The 22172-nt window shown below is 45.7% G+C and overlaps 1 protein-coding gene across 5 annotated transcripts in view; it reads left to right on the top strand.

The window, feature by feature from the left end:
* The window catches only part of SH3PXD2A (SH3 and PX domains 2A), a 627470-nt gene that overhangs the window by 573542 nt on the left and 31756 nt on the right, over positions 1-22172 (top strand). For all 5 annotated transcript variants that reach the window (XM_030202799.1, XM_030202798.1, XM_030202801.1 and 2 more), the window contains one exon: positions 9911-10028. In XM_030202799.1, coding sequence (XP_030058659.1) covers positions 9911-10028 — 118 coding nt within the window. The remainder of the gene's footprint in view (positions 1-9910; positions 10029-22172) is intronic.

Raw genomic sequence — 22172 nt, forward strand, 5'->3', positions numbered from 1 at the left:
GACTCCTGCCAACTGTAGGAAACCCAGTTGAGGGTGCAGGGGAGGATGAAGGTAATTGTCATGGGGTTAGTGCACGAAAGAGATGATGTGAGTATGCAGAGGCTAACGTACCGGTGTTCAAGGGTTTAAATATAGATTTATATTACAGTGGGGCGGCTCAGTTCGTTTATTTGCCTAGGATCTACCAAAGGGTTAATCCTATCCTGGCTGGGATTGGGGAGGCGTTTGCACTTAAAGGCCTAGCTTTCAACCAAATAGATATATTTTATCTTAGAAAAAACATTCACACAAGTTAGGAGGTATAAATGCGTGGGCGCATTTTCCTGGGCTGACTTTGAAAGTGAAAGTATGCATTTGTCTGCACTTTTAAAATCTGAGAAGAGTCCAGGGACTGAAAGTACATGTGTACTTCTCGCACAGAGGGGCAGTTATAAAATTAGCAAAGCCCCTTCCCTGGCGGCCACTCTCCGGCCGCCCTGATATCTGGGGGTTTCTGAGCACTTAAGAGCTTCCAGCTGGCCGTGTTTCACATTTCTTAAGTCAGAGATCATTGGCAGACCTTGCTGGATTAGCACTGGTGAGCAATGGACAAACTGGGCAAGCAGAAGGAGGTTTTCTCAAGCACCGTTCCAGAGCTGGTCAGTGCCGTTTCCAAGAGGGAGAGATTTTCCAGGAGGAGAGGCGAAGAAGGGGCGAGGGAAATGGAGAGAGTGAGAGGCTGCTGAGTCAGGGGAAAACTGTTGGGAAAGAAAATTCTTTTGTGGCCTTGGAGATTCAGGAACCACATTTTATTATCCAGCTTGCTTTAAAAAAGAAAAGAAGCAATAGAAAATGTGAAATTTGAGGTAGCCTCGATTCTATCCCCCTCCCCAATATATTTCTTAGGGAAAAACTGACAGATTTTTCCTGCCCTGTGTCCCACCCCCATATCACTTGAGGAACTTTGCAGATGGAAATGTTTGAGGCTCCCCAAGACCATGGCACACAAAAGGGTTGGTGGAGCTCAGTCCAGCTGTTTGAAAGTTATACGGAACGAGCACACACCAAAACTCTCAGACTTCAATACACAAACACATTTGTTGTCCGATCTCAGCTTATACAGAGCCAAGGCTAAAATTCAAAACTGATGAAAACTACAGTGATGTGTTGTCTTTGAAATTGAAATTCGACAATCCAGTGATATCTCCTTCATTTTATTTCATTTTGGAAAAGAAATGGAAGAAAAATGAAAAACGTTTTGCTATTTTTCTTGCCTGCCCTACCTCCGTTCCACTCAGGATTAGACTTGCACCAACAAATTACTTTAAAAAGCCTTCTAGGCTTTGTATCCCTCTCCCCGCAGCTCCCTCCCATTTCCTTGAATCTAAACAGGTAAAGGAACGAACACCTTCCCTTCCACCTTAAGTCCTGCTCTGTTGATTCTAAACGTCAAAAGAAATTCCACCAATGAAATGAAAAACAGCACAACAAAACAAAGAAATCCTCTATGCACCACCAGAAAAATGAGTAAGCAATTCCTCGATATATGGAAGACAAATATTCTTTTAAATTTCAATATAAGGAAGAAAAGAAAAATATTCCTTTAATTTAATTCTGTTTATCAAAATTCTGTGCATCGCAGTGGTATGGTGGGGGCTTGGGCTCTTCCCCCCACACCCCCACACACACTTTACATCTAGTCTTGCCTAATTATGCTCTCACTCATCCACCCTTAATTATTTGTTTGTCCGATTCCTGTGCATTGGCATCAAGAGCACCAGTCTTTATGGCTTCAGGAGCTGCTCTGGACACTGGGAACGCTTTGACTTCGAGGAGGTCTCCACCTGCCTTGACATAGAGCACTGGTAGCAGACCTATGGGATGAGTTCACTCAGACCCAACATGAGAAAACACTTGGTTTCAGTGGCATTGTCTTCGGCACTAAAGGACCCCAATGCTAAGCACCAAATGAAGGCGAATAAGTATCAGCACTGATCCTCCTCGACACACAGTGCCAGGAGCTCCGGGTTATCAAGTTCGTCGGTCCCCAAGAAGTGTTGGCGCCATGAGGACTGTTCCCCCTCCATGGTAGCAGTGCCAATTCACCAGTCTCCCCTAGGCTGGGACCCGCAGTCAATTCAACACCAACGCCTTTGCAGGCTGTGGCCACACTTGCACCCAATCAGTCTTTACCGGTGCCTGAACTCAAGGAACAGATCTGGGCCTTGCTCTGGGAGGAGATGGGACACCTCTTGTGACCAGGTGGCATCAAGGTATCAGGAGCAATTGCACCAATTCTCAACGTACCTCAGCTCCTTCTGGAGGCCCATGCTTTGTCTGTTGGGCAGTCATCGACACAGGTACCTCGAAGGGTGGAAGAGCTGATCCAGTCTATCGGGGGGGGGGGGGGGGGGGAGCTGCCCCAGAGAACAGGAAACAGGCTGTACCTTTGCACCCCCATATAGGGCCTAGCCATGCCAGCAGGTGAAGACTCAAGAGACTCATAAAGAATACCCATTCCTGGGTGTCTGAAGAGGACCCAGGGTACTTCTTGGAGGATAGGTCCTTTGTTCTACCTTTAGACCCCTCCCCACCACAGGAAAGACGTAAATCACCTCCAAAGGATCTCTCCTTTATTAGTTTTCTTAGGGAAATGACAGCCGACCATCCTATTTAAGTTGGAGCTGAAGGACACGCCCAAAGTCAAGTTGATGGGGCTTCTGGATTATGATTCTCCACCTAAGGATGCTGTGAAAGTTCCTGTTCATAACGTCCTTATGAATGCACAGATTAAGCATTAGGAGACCCCTCTCTCTGTGCAGGTCATTCCTAAGAAGGCAGACTCTGGCCAATATTCAAACCTATTTAACTGGCCAGGAACATCACCTGGCCAGTTAAATAGCGTTTTAGAGCGTAACTGCGGATATTCAGCAGGAGATAACTGGTTATGTATTGCTGAATATTCACGGTTAGCAGCTAGCCACTAACTGGCTATATTGAGTGACGTGGAGGGGCATAATCGAAAGGGGCATCCAGGTTTTCCACAGGACGTCCTCGCAGGACGTCCCGGCGAAGGGGTGGGGAAACCCATATTATCGAAACAAGATGGGTATCCATCTTTCATTTCGATAATACGGTGGGGGACGCCCAAATCGCGAAATTTAGGTCGACCTTAGAGATGGTTGTCCCTGATTTTCAGCGATAATGGAAACCAAGGACGCCTATCTCAGAAACGACCAAATGCAAGCCATTTGGTTGTGGGAGGAGCCAGCATTCGTAGTGCACTAGTACACCTGACATGCCAAGATACCAACCGAGCACCCTAGGGGGCACTGCAGTGGACTTCATAAATTGCTCCCAGGTGCATAGCTCCCTTACCTTGGGTGCTGAGCCCCACAACCCTCCCCCCAAAACCCACTACCCACAACTGTACAACACTACCATAGCCCTAAGGGGTGAAGGGGGGCACCTACATGTGGGTACAGTGGGTTTCTGGTGGGTTTTGAAGGGCTCCCATTTACCACCACAAGTGTAACAGGTAGGGGGGTAATGGGCCTGGATCCGCCTGCCTGAAGTGCACTGCACCCACTAAACTGCTCCAGGGACCTACATACTGCTGTCATGGAGCTGGGTATGATATTTGAAGCTGGCATTGAGGCTGGAAAAATATTTAAAAAAAAATTTTTGAGGGTGGGAGGGGGTTAGTGACCACTGGGGGAGTAAGAGGAGGTCATCCCTGATTCCCTCCGGTGGTCATCTGGTCATTTAGGGCACATTTTTGTGGCTTGGTCGTAAGAAAAAAAGGACCAGGTAAAGTTGTCCAAGTGTTCATCAGGGACGCCCTTCTTGTTTCCATTATCGGTCAAGGACGCCCATGTGTTAGGCATGCCCCCGTGAACTTTGGTCGTCCCCGCGATGGAAAGCAGTTGAGGATGCCCAAAATTGGCTTTCGATTATGCCGATTTGGGCAACCCTGTGAGAAGGACGCCCATCTTGCGATTTGTGTCGAAAGATGGGCGCCCTTTTCTTTCAAAAATAAGCTACTGTAAAAGTACCTGTCCCTGATGGCCTACTAGTAGGAGGGAGGCTGAACATTTTTTCAAAAAAGGAGACCTCCTTGTAACTTCAGACGGGTGGGTTCTCTAAATAGTCCGGGTGGGTTACACTCTCAGTTCGCAGTGCAGACCTCCAAATTGCCCACCAAGAGCATCAAACCTCAACTGTCAGCATAGGAAAGTCTTTCCGCCCTTCTTGAGGCTCATGCAGTTGAACCTATTCCACCAAGGGAAAAAGGGATAGGATTCTATTCCAAGTAGTTCCTCATGCCAAAGAAAATTGGGGGATTCCGTCCCATCCTAGACCTTTGGGTCATGAGCAAATATCTGGCCATTGCCTCTCAGGTTCAGGATAGCCCACAGATATCAGCTCGGCAGATGTTGAGGTTGCTGGGCCACATAGCTTTCACTGTTCATGGCACATGAGAGATGCCAATTGGACCCTAGCTTTTCAGTGGTTCAAGGCCATGGGAAACCTAGTGGATGTCATCTCCATCACTCCAGAGCTCACTGGAGGAAAATTCGATGCAGTTTGGTTTTGGGACTTCCATTCCAAATTCTTCCACCTTAGAAAATTTTGAGTATGGATGCACCCACCCTAGAGTGGGGAGCCCATGTGGATGAGCATCACGCTCGGTCATTGGTCCATTCAGGATCAACCTCCTAGAGCTACAGGTGATTTTCAACGTTCTAAGATTTTAGAGATTAACTGCAGAAGCAAATTTTGTTCATTCAAACAGATAATCAGGTAGCCATGTACTACGTGAACAAGTAGCGGGGTATGAGTTCCTACTCCTTGTGTCAGGAGGCTATTGAGATATGGTGCTAGGCTTTCAACCATGGCATGGTGTTTCGAGCCACCTATCTAGTCGGGAAAGACAACAGTCTGGCAGACAGGCTGAGCAGGGTGATGCAACTGCATGAGTAGTCTCTCAACATGAGAGTTGCCCGCGAGATCTTCCGAGAGTGGGGCACCCCCTTGGTGGATCTGTTTGCCACTAATCTGAACAACAAGGTCCCTCAGTTCTGCTCTAGACTCAGGTCACGTGACAAACTAGCATCAGATGCCTTCCTCCTCGATTGGGGGGAAGGTCTTCTGTATGCGTATCCTCCCATTCCTCTGATCAGAAAGACTTTGCTGAAACTCAAGCAGGATCGAGAAACCATGATTCTAATTGCAACTTTCTGGCCATGGCAGGTTTGGTTCCCTCTTGTTTTGGAGTTAAACTCCGAAGAACCATGGAGGCTGGACTGCTTTCCAACTCTCATCACATGGAATGAGGGGGCTCTTCTGCACCCCAGCCTCCAGTCTGAGGCTCTCACAGCCTGGATGTTGAGAGCACAGAATTTGAATCCTTGCAACTGCCTGAGAGTGTCTCCAGGATTGTCCTTATGTTCTAACTACAGTACTGGAATTGCCATCGAAGCCCTCTTCAGCCCATCCTAAATTGTCTTGCCATTTACGGGACTTACTGTAGAAGTCTACCCGGCACTGTCCTCGCTCCAACTACTAGAGTTGCCCTTAAAATGCATATTAAAAAATGTTGAATGAATGTATAAAAATAACTGATAAAATGTTAGAAAATGGGGGGGGGGGGGGGGGGGGGGGGAGGGGGTCTGAAAATGACCCGGAAACCAGAACTGTTTTTTCAATGCTCATCCCTTTCAGAAAGTCTAAACAACTCATCGCTGTTAGGGACATCGCTGAACCTTTTCCCTTAGTGATCCCTCCAGAATGCTAAATTTCCAGAAATTTCCACGTAACTGCTTGAGTTCAGGATCCTAGGCCTAACCTGAAAGCAGTGGTGTAGGAAGGGGGGGCGGGGGGCGGTCCGCCCCGGGTGCACGCCCTGGTGCACCTGGTGTCGGCTCCGCCCTGGTGCACTGCCCTCTCTGCCCTGGAACAGGTTACTTCAGGTGTGCTCCAGCGGGTGTCAGCTCCCCTCGCTACGGCTCTGCCTGAAAGAGCTGATGTGTGCAGGATTATGTAGCACAGAGTTTGATTCTGAATCTGGGCCTTCGTTAAAAGCCTTTCAACAACAGCGATACAAATTTGCTGTGTACTTCGTGCATACAAGTGCCTTGCAGAGCTTACGAGAGCCGAGTATGCTGCAAGCATGCAAAGAGCAGTTTATTTGTCAGAAGTGGCTTCCATGGGTACTCTGTGTTGAGTAATCTTTTAAATTAAAATACTTTCAGGCTAAATTTGAAGTGAACCACAGGCTTAAAAATAGAACTGGTAAACAAATAAATCCCTCGAAGAGCACATTGGCACGTTTTTCTAGTTTTTGTTTCCAGTTGCTTGGTGCGTATCTCGTGTTCACTGGCATATTCGCACCCCCTAATGCTGTTTCTTTTTCCATTTTGTATGACCTTGATGGAACTAGGGAAGAATATTTCCTCCAGAATGTTATTTTGTTGCTATGTCTCTATTTGCTTGGTAGTTAAATTCAACAGTCATCATAACCCTAATGTCCCCCTCCCCCCATCCCAGAATGATCCTGTTAAAATAATTGGACATCGCATTTCTAAGTTATAAACGTTGTGAACGAGGGAAGTTTCCAAAGACCGTTTACCAGGGTAAATGGGTGACTGGAAAATCCCTCACTCTCTCTGCAGCTAAAAATACAAGCTGACGGTTCTTTCAGCTTGTGTAGCTACAGCTGTTTTTTTGCCACCTCCCAGATGTTGCTGCTGTGTCTGGTGGTTTAAGCCGACTGTGTAAGCTAAAGAAGCTCGTTTGAAAAGCATATAGACTGACTTACGAAGTTACATAGGTTACTCTTATGTAACTTTGCAAGTCTATGTGCTTTGAAAACGAGCACCAATACGTAAAACGTGAGGTTAATCTCCTGTCTCCATATCTCACCTGTCCTTCTTCCTGTCTCTCACCCACCATCGGGTACCTTTGCTGGCGGGGTTCCCCCAACCCCCGCCAGCCGAAGTCCTCTTCTCTGGCACGGCCGCGTTGCTGATCTGCAAGGCTTCTGTTTCTGTGAGTCTGACGTCCTGAGCCAAAAAGGGACAGTGCTTATATTGGAGTGTTGGACATGTCAGGGACAGGGTTCCCAGCTTATGTATGAGAGACTTGATGAAGAATGAGAAGACAGTGAGGGAACGGGCATGTTTATGCTCTTTTTTTGGGGGGGGGGGGGTATAAAATAAAGCTTTCCTTTTGAACTTTGCACTGCCTCCGTATGTTTTATAAGAACTACATGCCTGCTGGGGCACATATTATCACATAACTACTACTACTTAACATTTCTAGAGCGCTACTAGGGTTACGCAGCGCTGTACAAATTAACAACTAAGGACGGTCCCTGCTCAGAAGAGCTTACAATCTAAAGGACGAAATGTCAAGTTGGGGTAGTCTAGATTTCCTGAGTAGAGGTGTTGTGATTAGGTGCCGAAAGCGACATTGAAGAGGTGGGCTTTGAGTAATGATTTGAAGATGGGTAGGGAGGGGGCCTGGCGTATGTGCTCAGGGAGTTTGTTCCAAGCATGGGGTGAGGCGAGGCAGAAAGGGCGGAGCCTAGAGTTGGCGGTGGTGGAGAAGGGTACTGAAAGGAGGGATTTGTCTTGAGAGCGGAGGTTACGGGTAGGGACGTAAGGGGAGATGAGGCTAGAGAGGTAAGGAGGGGCTTCAGATCGAGTGCGTTTGTAGGTTAGTAGGAGAAGCTTGAACTGTATGCGGTATCTGATCGGAAGCCAATGAAGTGACTTGAGGAGAGAGGTGATATGAGTATATCGGTCAAGGGGGAAGATAAGACGTGCGACAGAGTTCTGGATGGACTGAAGGGGGATAGGTGGCTAAGTGGGAGGCCGGTGAGGAGTAGGTTGCAGTAGTCAAGACGAGATTTAATGAGAGAGTGGATGAGAGTTCGGGTGGTGTGCTCAGAGAGGAAGGGGCAAATTTTGCTAATGTTGTAGAGGAAGAAGCGACAGGTCTTGGCTATCTGCTGGATATGCGCAGAGAAGGAGAGGGAGGAGTCGAAGATGACACCGAGGTTGCGGGCACCTACCTGTCTGACTGCCAGAGTTATGAGCAGAAGTGTTTAGTATTTTACTGTATAACGGTGTGTAAATGTAGATGCCAAGTTATAGAATGAGGGAGTTAGTGCCAGTGAAAATTCATAGATTGGGAAATTGCACATTTAGTGGCCATCGCTGAACATTGAATTCCCTTTGAATATCAACTGGTACGTTGGTATGTTTCTACTTTACACGTTTATCCACAGACACATTTTCTCCAGTTTTGCACCGTTTTCAATACCCATTTAAGAGTAATAAAGTTCTGTAGGTATTCTTTACCCAGGGGTTTTGCACCAATGATCAGAACAAAATTGCAGGCAAAATTCTGCTTTGAGTCTTGTTGTGGATGATATTTGTACTTGCCTTTCTGTGGGAAGGTCTGCAGATTTGAAAATGAACAGCTCTTGTCAGTGTGGCTGGTGAACACTCTTAGAGCACAATACGCAAAGCTTACTGAGCTTTGAACTTTTGCTTTAGACTGGTGTAGCCGGTGTACAGCAAACATCATTAGGAAGTAATGCACAAAGGGATTGGCTACCGAAACCCTATGCAAATGCATTGCAAGGAGCTCCTTAGTATTAAAATGAGCATTCTGAGCAATATACAGACCATGAGCGCCTACCTTTAACGTGCAGAATTTTACAGCAGGTCTGGACCTGTCGTTATCGGGAGCAGCCTGCTTGCACTGTGCAAGCAAACTGCTCCCCGTGGTAGGCACTCATGGTAGACTCTCTGACCTGACCCATCCCGACTCCCCCTCCCAGCCCAACCCCGACCCCTAAGCATAAATCTCTGTTGGTCCAGTGGATCCCGACTCCCCCCTTCTGCACCCCCTCCTGGCCCCCCCCAAAGCAAAAATCTACCTGGTGGTCTAGTGACCCCCCTCCCTTCCCTCCCCAAATCATACCTTAAAAAGTTGGAGGCTGTGGGCCTGCCTTCTTAAAATGGCAGCACCCAACCCCTGTCCGGGATGCATCCTGGGATGCACGGAGAGGGGCTTAGTACCATATAAGGAAAACAATTCCTTATATGGTGAGTAGCTCCTCTCAGTGCATCCCAGAATGTATTGAGCAGGATCTTGGCACTTCCATTTTGTTCCAGGCGGGCCCAGAGGGAGGAGGTATTGCTCCTGCCTCCAACATTTCATGGTATGGGGGGAGGAGAGTCACTAGACATCAGGTAGATCTTTGATTGGGGGGCTGGGAAGTGTTGCGGAAGGACTCAGGGTCCGCTGAACCACCGTGGTGTCTTTGCTTGTTGGGGTCAGAGAACACAGACCACCATGGATTTGTTGCAAGGGGGTGTGTGTGTGGGGGGGGGGGGGGGTCAGATCGGGTCAGGGGGGCGGTCCACTGGACCACCAGGGATTTTGTACAAGCTGTCAAATGGATGTGACGGCTTTGAGTCGCAAACAACAACTGATGCTCAAAAGGAGATCTGTGCATCTCATTTGCATGTGATCCCCTTTGTGCATTGGTTGCTGTTTGTGACTTGGTGGTTTTTTTCCCCAGTTTGTGCAGGTATGAAGCACATTTTACCCCTGGAAATCAGCCCTCCTGTAATACCAAAGAATGATGAGCAGTTAGCCCCAGTTATGACTGTATTGAAGCAAAATCTGTGATGAAATCCACATCTCCAGGGAAAAAACCTGTACCACTGGAAAAAAGCAGTGTTTCCATAAGATCTTTGCATCATGTATAGATTTTCATAGAGTTGGACCAGGTTGAGTTTTCCCTGGTTCACTTCCAGAATGGAAGCACGAGGCAAAACTTGCGTTGCGATAACACACCCTGACACAGAAAAGTACATGTGTCATGAATTTTTGTTGCCTCTCCTTTTCATAGAAGAGAAATATGTCACTGTGCAGCCGTACACCAGCCAGGGGAAGGATGAAATTGGGTTTGAGAAAGGCGTCACCGTGGAGGTCATACAGAAGAACCTGGAAGGGTGGTGGTACATAAGGTAAGAAACTGGAATCTTGGTCCCTTCCAGGGCCACCAAGAGACACAGCTGGCCCCGGGGCAGAACTGGACCACTGTGCTCATGCTCCCCTGTGCCCCCAACTCCCCCACACTTGCTCCGCCTCCCCGCACCTTTCCGTCTGCTCCCTCGCTCTGTCCTCTCCTGCACTGCTCCTGTCAATAACTTGCACATGCAACTGTGTGTGTTAACCCCCTAATTCCATAAAAAGTCACCAAAGGTTGTGAGTGGACAATTTGCACCCACAATTTAATTGAATAGTGATCCAGTTAGTGCCAATAATTGGCTTTTAAACAAGCAGTTATTGGTGCTAATTGAAATCAATTAACATGTACATGCGTAAATTTAGGCGCGTGATTTGCGCTTAAATTTTGCGCGTGCCCAGAAAATGGAGGTGTGGAAATGGGAGGGTCATGTGTGTTTTGGGGTGGAGCGTAGGCATGGATTTGAGTCACACGTGCACTTACAGAATAAGGTGGTTCGCATAAATTTAGGAGGGGGCATTTGCACCACATTTTCATTGGTACAAATGGACGCGCCTAAATTTACATGTGACTCCCCCCCCCCTGCACTTAAGAGCTATTCTATAAACTGTGCTAACGAGGGGCAGCTTTTAAGTGTACCCTGCTGTACACCGCCTTCGGTGAATTTCTTCATAAAGGTGGTTAATAAATCCCAATAAATAAATAATTGTGTTCACAATTTTATAGAATTAGGGTGTTGGTGTTTCAGGATTTTCACAAGGAATGCACACAAAGGTATATTGCCTTCAAATTGTATAACTTTATAAAATTGTATTCCTTTTTTTTTTTTTTTTTTAATTAATTTTGTAAATTTTGACAGGTCTGGGATTTTCTCCTGGACCTGTCAAATGTAAACCCACCCCCACCTAAACACAAGACCTGAAGGTCCAGTGGACCTCCAGGCCCCCCACCCCCAAGACAACAAAAGGCTAGCTTCCCCCCCGACCTCCCCACATTGAACAAAAATGACCTGGTGGTCCGGTGGGATCGCTTACTAGCTAGCTAGCTAGCCTGCCCTCCCCCTCCCCAGTGGCCTACCTCTCTGTAGTAGTAGTAGTAGTAAGTGGAAGAGGGAGAGACTAGCACTCCCTCCCTTCTCTTTGGGCACCTTCCCAAAATGGCAGCATCCAGCCCCACCTGGCGCATCCCAGGATGCGCTGGGCAGGGTGGGACGCTGCCATTTTGCAGGAAAGAATGAGCAAAAACAATGTTGTAATCCGATAATTAGTTTTCAGATCCCCACTTTAACTGTCGATGCTCCGAAGGCAGATGGAGTCTGCTATTGGAACTCATAGCCTGGCAGCAGTTTTGCTGAACCAGTGGAAATGAATTCCCTCCACCCTGTCTCCAAATCAGACCCATGATTTTCTAAAGTCAGAGCAAATGTATTTATTTATTTGGATTTATTTACTGCCTTTTTTTGAAGGCACTTTACAGCAAGAATAAGTCAAACATAAGCAATAGACAATTACAGTAGTAAAAATATTCAAACAATACAAAATATGGCATACATTACAATGTCAACACAATATGTAATAAAACATTTTCATAGTATAAGCAAAGATAGAACATAGAGCATTTTATCTAGAGGTCTACCCCTGCTCAGCAATATGGTTTTCATTGAATCCAGATCTGTTCTTGATCTGTGTAAGAAAAGGGAGGAATCTCTGTTCTTAATTTGAATGGGTTTATATATTAACTGACTTTACTGCATAGCTGACCAAGGCTTTTGTTTTACAGTATGTGCCTCATAGTCATTTTTCGCTGCGTCCAAAATGTTTTGTAAGAGTTTATTTTCCTTCAGTAAATCTTTACAGCAGAAGGAGTAATTACCTCTGGCACCAGGCCTCACATCTGCTCAATTTTCATTGATTTTTGACAAGAATTATCGTGTCTCTCCTTCACCCGATCTATTTATGAGCTCTTAAATTACTGAGTGACTACGGGCCCCTTTTATTAAACTGCGCAGGTGCCTACTTGTGCCAAATTGGAGTTACTGCCCGGTTACCGCGTGGCCCTTGCGGTAATTTCAATTTTGACGCACGTCCACTACGCATGTCTGAAAAATATTTTTTTTTATTTTCGGGCGCGCGCCGAGTGGCATTTGACGCACGTAGGTCATTACCACACGGATTCTTTACTGCTAGGTCTATGGCTGGCGGTAAGGTCTCAGATCCAGAATGGACGCAAGGCAATTTTGATTTTGCCGCACGTCCATTTTCGGCATTAAAAAAAGGTCTTTTTCAAACGCGCACTGAAAAATGGATCGGCGCGCGCTCAAAACCTGCGCCTACACTACCACAAGCCATTTTTCTGCGTTCCTTTGTAAAAAAGACCCCTACGTTTGTTAGACGTCTGACATTAGAGAATAGGAAGAAAGATTCACAACTTACTTTCCACAGTAAAAGCATGGTCCAAAACCATATCATAGCGCACTCTGAGGGGCATAATCGAATGCGAACGCCCATTTCCATGGATGTCTATGTCTGCGAACGGGTACATGAAGGGGCGAGACAGACCGTATTTTTGAAAAAAATGGCCGCCCATCTTTTTTTTGTTTTGATAATACGGTTTGTGCCCGGCAAATGCATCAGATATGTGCGGATTTGAGCTGGGCAGTTTCGTTTTTCAGCAATAATGGAAACCGAAGGCGCCCAGCTCAAAAATGAATAAATCCAAGGCATTGGGTCGTGGGAGGGGCCAGGATTCGTAGTGCGCTGGTCCCCCTCATATGCCAGGACACGAACCGAGCACCCTAGGGGGCACTTGTAAAAAGTAAAAAAAAAAAAAAGTTAAATACCTCCCAAGTCCATAGCTCCCTTCCCTTGGGTGCTGAGCCCCCCATCCCCCCCCCCAAAACCCACTGCCCACAACTCTACAGCATTACCATAGTACTTATGGCTGAAGGGGGGGCACCTAGATGTGGGTGCAGTGGGTTTTGCGGGGTTTTGGAGGGCTCAACATTAACCACCACAAGTGTAACAGGTAGGGGGGGATGGGCCTGGGTCCACCTGGCTGACGTCCACTGCACCCACTAACAACTGCTCCAGGGACCTGCATACTGCTGTGATGGAGCTGGGTATGACATTTGAGGCTGGCATACAGGCTGGAAAAAAAAGTTGTTAAAGTTGGTTTTTTTTTTTGGTGGGAGGGGGTTAGTGACCACTGGGGGAGTCAGGGGTCGTCATCCCCAATTCCCTCCGGTGGGCATCTGGTCATTTAGGGCACTTTTTGGGGACTTGTTCGCGAAAAAAAAGGGTCCAAAAAAAAGTGACCTAAATTCTCGCTAAAAACGGCCATTTTTTTTTCGATTATCGGCCAAAGGCGCCCATCTCTGTTCGGCTGATAAACACGCCCCAGTCCCGCCTTCACCAGGCCTCCGACACGCCCCCGTCAACTTTGTTCGTTCCCGCGATGGAGTGCAGTTGCAGGCGCCTAAAATCGGCTTTCGATTATACCGATTTGGGCACCTTTGCGAGATGGGTGCCCATCTCCCGATTTGGGTCGAAATCTGGGCGCCCATCACTTTTGAAAATAAGGCTGTCTGTGTCCCACACTGCTCAACATCGAACTTGTTTTTGAAAATATCTTGAGCTATATATGTTCAATGGTGCAGAGCTACCAAATTACCCAGTTCCAGGAATGAAACTTTAGGCCAGTCCTGGATTTCTGAAACTCAGATCCTGATGGCACATTATGGGACCACCTGCAGCACTGATTTCCGTAGGTAGAAACAGGGACTGTGTCACTTTGAAACCCACCCTGGCCAACCCAGCAGCTCTGAAAATACCGCTCCTGCTTGGTGTTTACAGTGAAACTTGCACATACCCTGTTTCCCCGAAAATAAGACCTAGTAGAGGTTTTGCTGAATTGCTAAATATAAGGCCTCCCCCGAAAGTAAGACCTAGCAAAGTTTTGGGTTGGCCCCGATGGGACATGGATCCAGAAACCTTAATTTTTTTTCGCTGCAACCCAAAGACGAAATAACATTAAAGAAATGCAAGAAACAAAACTGAGGTGGAAAATCTATCGTCCAGCGGACTCCTACCATCCTCCTTCACGCTTTTGTGAAGATCAACTAAGTGAGCCCGGAAAGAAAAGAAACATCCCCCTTGCAGAAATAATAAAAGGAAAGAAAATGAGTAACTGAGCCCTTTCGGCGCTGCTCCATCACCCAAGGGCTAAGTCAGACTAGAAGGATGGAAAGTGTTGCGAATGTACAGGAGGAGCGCATAAAGCGCCACCAACGGGGAACGGAGCTACCGTAGAATTTTTTTTTTAACGTTTGTAATACGGTAGGGATGATCCTGCGCCCTAAGCCCTCTCACAACCTCCCGAGACCCCCAGCCAGAGCAGCCCGGCCCCACATTCCATTACCTTCCCTAGTGCATACCCCTCCTCCATTCCCAGCCTGGCCAGGGCGGCTCTGCTCCGCTCGAGTCCTGCGGTCACTGTGGGCAGATAGGCGAGCCATGGCCTACTCCTGCAGGATACTGCCCCCCACTTCAATACTGTTCCTGACCACCACAGTCCCCCTACTACTCCCGAATAAGACATCCCCGGAAAATAAGACCTAGCGCATCTTTGGCAGCAAAAATTAATATAAGACACTGTCTTATTTTCGGGGAAACACGGTAGAACCTGTACTCTTATGGAAGGAACCTAAAGTTCTTTACTTCTATACTAACCAAAGTTGGTGTGCAAGAGGCAGACGGAGGAGAGTTTCCGAACCAGGAAGAACCAGAGCACTTCATAGTTAACATTAATCAATCTTTGTCTTATTTTTGGCTCCGTCTTGGCAGTGAAGAGTTTACCTCAGAAGTTATTTGTAAACTGCAAAAATTTCTTGTGTGTTGTAAGAGCATAAATGGAGAAAAAAGTGGTTAAAGTTATAAAGGTTTTAAAAGCTTCTGCCTTAAATAGGTAATCTCCGTAGATTCCTAGTGATGTTTATTCATTTCCTGCCTGTTTTTCCCTCTGGAGTAATTCCAGTGTTTCCGAGCTGCAAAGCAGATGTTACGAAGCAGGACAGAGGCACTTTTCAATGCCCGACATTCCGTGGGATGAGCCTGACTTTGGTTTTGTATTTTTCTCATACACATTTAAAACAAAAGTGTTTTAGCTACAGAAAAACAGCCTCGGTGTCTCTTCAGCTCATCAGTAGCGTTCCATAGTCTATACAGCCTGGGTATTTTGGAGTTAGCACGGAAAATACTGGACAAAATTTCAGCGAATCCAAACTGTATTGTCAATAATGAGCTGAACTCTATTCAACATTCAATAAGTACTACTACTACTACTACTATTTAGCATTTCTATAGCGCTACAACGTGTACGCAGTGCTGCACAAACATAGAAGAAAGACAGTCCCTGCTCAAAGAGCTTACAATCTAATAGACAAAAAATAAAGTAAGCAAATCAAATCAATTAATGTGTACAGGAAGGAGGAGAGGAGGGTAGGTGGAGGCGAGTGGTTACAAGTGGTTACGAATCTTGCATGGAATCTTGTCACTCTTTACGATTCCAGAATCTTGCTATTCTTTGGGGTTCTACATGGAATGTTGCTACTGTTTGAGATTCTGCATGGAATCTTGTCACTCTTTAGGATTCCAGAATCTTGCTATTCTTTGGGGTTCTACATGGAATGTTGATACTCCTTGAGACTACTACTACTACTATTTAGCATTTCTATAGCGCTACAAGGCATACGCAGCGCTGCACAAACATAGAAGAAAGACAGTCCCTGCTCAAAGAGCTTACAATCTAATAGACCAAAAATAAAGTAAGCAAATCAATTAATGTGTACAGGAAGGAGGAGAGGAGGTTACAAGTGGTTATGAGTCAAAAGCAATGTTAAAGAGGTGGGCTTTCAGTCTAGATTTAAAGGTGGCCAAGGATGGGGCAAGACGTAGGGGCTCAGGAAGTTTATTCCAGGCGTAGGGTGCAGCGAGACAGAAGGCGTGAAGTCTGGAGTTGGCAGTAGTGGAGAAGGGAACAGATAAGAAGGATTTATCCATGGAGCGGAGTGCCCGGGAAGGGGTGTAGGGAAGTACGAGTGTGGAGAGATACTGGGGAGCAGCAGAGTGAGTACATTTATAGGTTAGTAGAAGAAGTTTGAACAGGATGCGAAAATGGATAGGGAGCCAGTGAAGGGTCTTGAGGAGAGGGGTAGTATGAGTAAAGCGACCCTGGCGGAAGACGAGACGGGCAGCAGAGTTTTGATAATCCTTGGTCTTAAAAAAAACTCCACTTTTATATAACAAAAAAATTGATTGAGTACTACATATATTTTTTTATTGTATAAAAGTGGAGTTTTTTAAGACCAAGGATTATAATGGAGTCCTAAGAATGCAGACGGTTGAATGTATTGAACAGAATATTGTCGTGCTAGGACTGATGAGGTCTTTTTCTCCATTTTGATTAAAAGAAAAAAAGATTATAACAAAAAAAGATAAAAAATTGATATCACATTCCATATGTTGTGAATACTTATTGAATGTTGAATAGAGTTCAGCTCATTATTGACAATATTTTGGAGTTAGTCCTGCACCTGGGCGGCTGCCTGCGTGCAAAAACAACCTGTTGTAAAGTATCGACTGGCATAAAAGTAAGTGCCATGACATGATGGAACGTACCGTGCCAGTGAGCATGCTCAGGAGCACAGTTTGGGCTGAATACAGGCAGAGTTAATGCGTACAGTCTGAAATAACCTTGATCTATACGTGTGCATGTATAGGACTAGATTCTATAAATGACGCTCAGAGTTGGGCACCGTTTAGAGAATAACACGTAGCGCCGGGATCCGCACCCAACTTTGGGTGAGAGGATTTACACCAGGGGCAGACTGAGGGTGGTCTGGGCCCCTGGGCACTGAGGGTGGTCTGGGTCCCCCGTCCGACCACTGTCTCACACCCCCCCTGCCACCGCGGCCGACGCCTCCGCTGCCCTGGTCCTACCTGAGGGGTCCTGGTAGTCTGGTGGCCCGCTGCGTTTCCGCTATTCCCCTGCCTGCCAGCACCGCTGTGTTTTCAAAACTGTGGCCGAGACTTCCCGCGATAGTCTCGAGGGTCTCGACAGTCTTGCAAGACTTCTGCAGGGGGTCTTGGCCGTCATTTTTAAAATACAGTGGTGCTGGGCAGGGAGGAATAGCGGCAGCCCAGCAGGCCGGGCAGGAAAGAACATGTTCTGCCCCACTGAGGCCACTAGATCACTAGCAGCACGCTGGGCATCCGTGCATCTGGGCAGAGCCTCTGGGCCCTCGGGCACTGCCCAGTTGCTCAAATTGAGCCTGCAAATAGGTAGGAAAATGTGGGATACAAATGCAACAAATAAATAAAATGGTCAGTCCGCCTCTGATTTACAGCAGCTGACACCTGGTGTGAATTCTCATGCCTAAATTAGGTGCAGAACCTCTGAATTCTATAGTAGTGCGACCGTCGTTAGTGAACGTCCCTGACCCCTCCGTGCTTCTCCCATGGCCACGCCCCCTTTTCAGTTGCACGCTAAAGGGTCTATGCAAGCATCTTTATAGAATAGCGCTTATCAAGATACATGCGTGACTCCAAATTGGTGCCAATTAATGCCAATAGTTGATTGTCGGCGCCCAAATATTGACGCTAATTGGCTCGTTACTCAAATTGTGTGTGCCAGTTGGACATGTGCCCAAATTTGCACACACAATTTTGAGCAACATATGTAGAATCCGGGGCATCATTTACCCGCCTTCGTTAGCTCCAGCTCTTGAGTGGATGTAAGTGATCATACCTACATTCAAGGTACATTCTCTGTCGTGTACACTAGTATTTTATAATGATAACTAGGCATCTATCCATGGCATCCTGTCATAAAATTACCCTCTTTAAGGGCAATTCTCTAACTGTGTGCCCACATTTCTGCCACCCTTGCGCATGTAAATATACAGAATACTTGCACTTTCCTGGGGAAGTGTACAGTTGCTGAGTAAGGAAGAAGCAGCAGAACGACTAAGCACTTATTCTGTGAAAATTGCATAACACATAAATTCAAGGGGGGGTTCACATGGGGGAACATGGGTGGGGCTGCCACTTACAGAATACTGTAAATTGTTCAGGACCTTGCCACATTTAGACAACAGCAGCTACACCGACGCCGGGTTACTGTAGTGTTCTGTAATGGAATCCGGATGCCCACATACTGTTCTACTTAAGTATTACCATGCTGGGACAGACTGAAGGTCCATCAAGCCCAGCATCCTGTTTCCAACAGTGGCCAATCCAGGTCACAAGTACCTGGCAAGATCCCAAAAACAGTACAATACATTTTATGCTGCTTGTTCTAGAAATAAGCAGTGGATTTTCCCCAAGTCCATTTTAATAATGGTCCATGGACTTTTCCTTTAGGAAGCCATCCAAACCTTTTTTAAACCCCGCTAAGCTAACCGCTTTTACTACATTCTCTGGCAACGAATTCCGGAGTTTGATTGCACATTGAATGAAGAAATATTTTCTCCGATTAATTTTAAATTTACCACTTTGTAGCTTCATTGCGTTCCCCCTAGTCCTAGTATTTTTGGAAAGAGTAAACAAACGATAGAATGCGTTCTCACTGCACGGCGTCAGGGCACCTAAATTAAGGTGGCCAGTTTTAAAATTAGCCTCTTTAAGTGCGTGAATTTGTCTGCCGTTAGCTTCTTGTACAGAACATCAGAGAGGAAAGAAAAGCAATCCGTACCAGATGTATGAAAGGCTTTTTCCTATTTTGTGTCCGTGGGGGGAGGGAGGCATGCTACATCTGGCCCTCAGGCTTTTCTTTTGTGTCCAGCGAAAGCCTGCGCTGAAATCTCCCTGGAATGTAATACTGTCTTCCAGATTTTCTCAGCATGGAATCTGCAAACATTGCAGCCACATCTGTCTGCAGAACACAGCCTTGTGATTTCTAGATGATCTGGGTTCTATTCTTAAAAGAGTTTTTCAGATGCCGGTGCTGGGGTTCTTCTTATATTAATGAACCAAAAATGTTAACCTCTCAGTTTCTGTTGGGGTGAACTCTACCTTATTAGAGGTCATATCAAAATTGTTGGAATTTGCAAAGCGCCTCACTGTGAGGTTCCCCCAGTGGCTCAACGGAGCCTTTATTGAAGAGCCTTTGGTATTCATCTCCCACCACATGTTGGTGCTATAAAATATAAATCAGAACTGCTACCTTTAGTCAGAATTCTTTTAGGATGATAACATTCATAAGTTTTAATACATTGGTCTAAGGTTATGTATTTCATACCCTTTTGGTGGACTCATAATGTGACATTTATTTATTTATTAAAAACATATTGTTATACATCTGTTTAATCTTTGTGATGATTTGTAATTGATAAATCTTTTATTGCTTTGTAAAGTTATAATTTATTGGTTATTTATGGTTTTTATTTGTTTGTTGTAGTTCACTTAAGACTCCTGACACAGGCAACATTGCCAAAACACAGCCCATAAGTACATAAGTATTGCCATACCGGGACAGACCAAAGGTCCATCGAGCCCGGCATCCTGTTTCCAACAGTGGCCAATCCAGGTCACAAATGCCTGGCAAGATCCCCAAAAAAGTACAAAACATTTTATGCTGCTTATCCCAGAAATAAGCAGTGGATTTTCCCCATGTCCATTTTAATAATGGTCTATGGACTTTTCCTTTAGGAAGCCGTCCAAACCTTTTTTAAACCCAGCTAAGCTAACTGCCTTTACCACATTCTCTGGCAACAAGCTCCAGAGTTTAATTACACATTGCGTGAAGAAAATTTTTCTCCGATTCGTTTTAAATTTACTACTTTGAAGCTTCATTGAATGTCCCCTAGTCCTAATATTTTTGGAAAGAGTATACAGATGCTTCACGTCTACCCTTTCCATTCCACTCATTATTTTATAGACCTCTATCATATCTCCCCTCAGCCGTCTTGTCTCCAAGCTAAAGAGCCCTAGCCACTTTAGTCTTTCCTCATAGGGAAGTCATCTCATCCCCTTTATCATTTTGGTCACCCTTCTCTGCACCTTCTCTAATTCCACTATATCTTTTTTGAGATGCAGCGACCAGAATTCAACACAATATTCAAGATGCGGTCACACCTTGGAGCGATACAAAGGCATAATAATGTCCTCATTTTTGTTTTCTATTCCTTTCCTAATAACATCTAACATTCTATTTGCTTTCTTAGCCGCCGCAGCACACTGAGCGGAAGGTTTCAACGTATCATCAACGATGACTCCTAGATCCCTTTCTTGGTCAGTGACTCCTAACGTGGAAGCTTGCATTACGTAGCTTTAATTCGGGTTCCTCTTTCCCACATGCATCACTTTGCACTTGCTCACATTAAACATCATCTGCCATTTAGACGCCCAGTCTCCCAGTCTCGTAAGGTCCTCTTGTAATTTTTCACAATTCTCTTGCGATTTAACAACTTTGAATAACTTTGTGTCATCAGCAAATTTAATTACCTCACTAGTTACTCCCATCTCTAGGTCATTTATAATTATGTTAAAAAGCAGCGGTCCCAGCACAGACCCCTGGGGAACCCCACTAACTACCCTTCTCTATTGAGAATATTGAACATTTAACCCTACTCTGTTTTCTATCTTTTAACCAGTTTTTAATCACAATAGAACACTACCTCCTATCCAGGGGTGTGCTGGTAAATTGTTAACAGGGGGCTCTCTCTCACCAGCAAAGTAAAAGAGAATTCAGGTGGGGCCCAAGCCCACATTTTGGGATCCATTTGTTAAAGTAGCCATGGAGAACCGGCTCCCAAAATTCTTAAAAACTTAACAAATGGCTCTCGAGAGCCTGTGAGAGCCTGCTCCAGCACACCACTGCTCCTATCCCATGACTCTCCAATTTCCTCCGGAGTCTTTCATGAGGCACTTTTTCAAATGCCTTTTGAAAATCCAGATACACAATATCAACCGGCTCACCTTTATCCACGTGTTTGTTCACCCCTTCAAAGAAATGTAATAGATTGGTGAGGCACAATTTCCCTTCACTAAATCCATAGTGACTTTGTCTCATTAATCCATGCTTTTGAATATGCTCTGTAATTTTGTTCTTTATAACAGTCTCTACCATTTTGCCCAGCACCGACGTCAGGCTCACCGGTCTATGATTTCCCAGATCTCCTCTGGAACCTTTTTTAAGAAACCAGCATTACATTGACCACCCTTCAATCTTCCGGTGCCACGCTCGATTTTAAAGATAAATTACGTATTACTAATAATAGTTCCGCAAGTTCATTTTTCAGTTCTGTCAGTACTCTGGGATAGATACCATCCGGTCCAGGAGATTTGCTGCTCTTCAATTTGTCAAATTGCCCCATTACATCCTCCAGGTGTATAGAGATTTCATTCAGTTTCTCCGACTCGTCAGCTTTGAATACCTTTTCTGGCACCGGTATCTCTCCCAAATCTTCCTCAGAGAAGACCGAAGCACAGAATTCATTTAATCTCTCCACTATGGCTTTGTCTTCCCTGATTGCCCCTTTTACCCCTCAGTCATCTAGTGGTCCAACCGATTCTTTTGCCAGCTTCCTGCTTTTAATATACCTAAAAAAATGTTTGCTATGTGTTTTTGCCTCCAATGCAATCTTTGTTTCAAAGTCCCCCTTTGCCTTCCTTATCAGCGCTTTGCATTTGACTTGACATCCCTTATGCTGTTTCTTATTATTTCCAGTCGGTTCCTTCTTCCATTTTCTGAAGGATTTTCTTGTAGCGCGTTTCGAATCATGCATATATAATGAGGAAGAGCTGTTCACTGACTGGCTGATCTATTTATAATAAATATAAACTTGTATTGGATTCCTTGGACTCCAATTCTTTTGGACCTCACTTTTGCTGTTTGATACCCTTGAGGGTTCTTTCTCCTCCTCCTTTGGGATTATTATCATTCCATGGGATTGTCCAGATAGGATGACGCACCCGCATACTTGCATGTCTATACCTGGTTCTTTTGTCTTCTCTCTGTTGGAAGCATCCAGTAAACTGAGTCGTTCCTTTAAACTGTTTTGCTTGTGGGGTGCTGCTCTTTTGCCCACATGTTGATGCAGAATCGTAAAGCAGCATGAAATGTGTTCATGTTAATGTCACCCAAA

The sequence above is a fragment of the Microcaecilia unicolor genome, chromosome 5, assembly GCF_901765095.1.
Source record: "Microcaecilia unicolor chromosome 5, aMicUni1.1, whole genome shotgun sequence".
NCBI classification, from domain to species: Eukaryota; Metazoa; Chordata; class Amphibia; order Gymnophiona; family Siphonopidae; genus Microcaecilia; species Microcaecilia unicolor.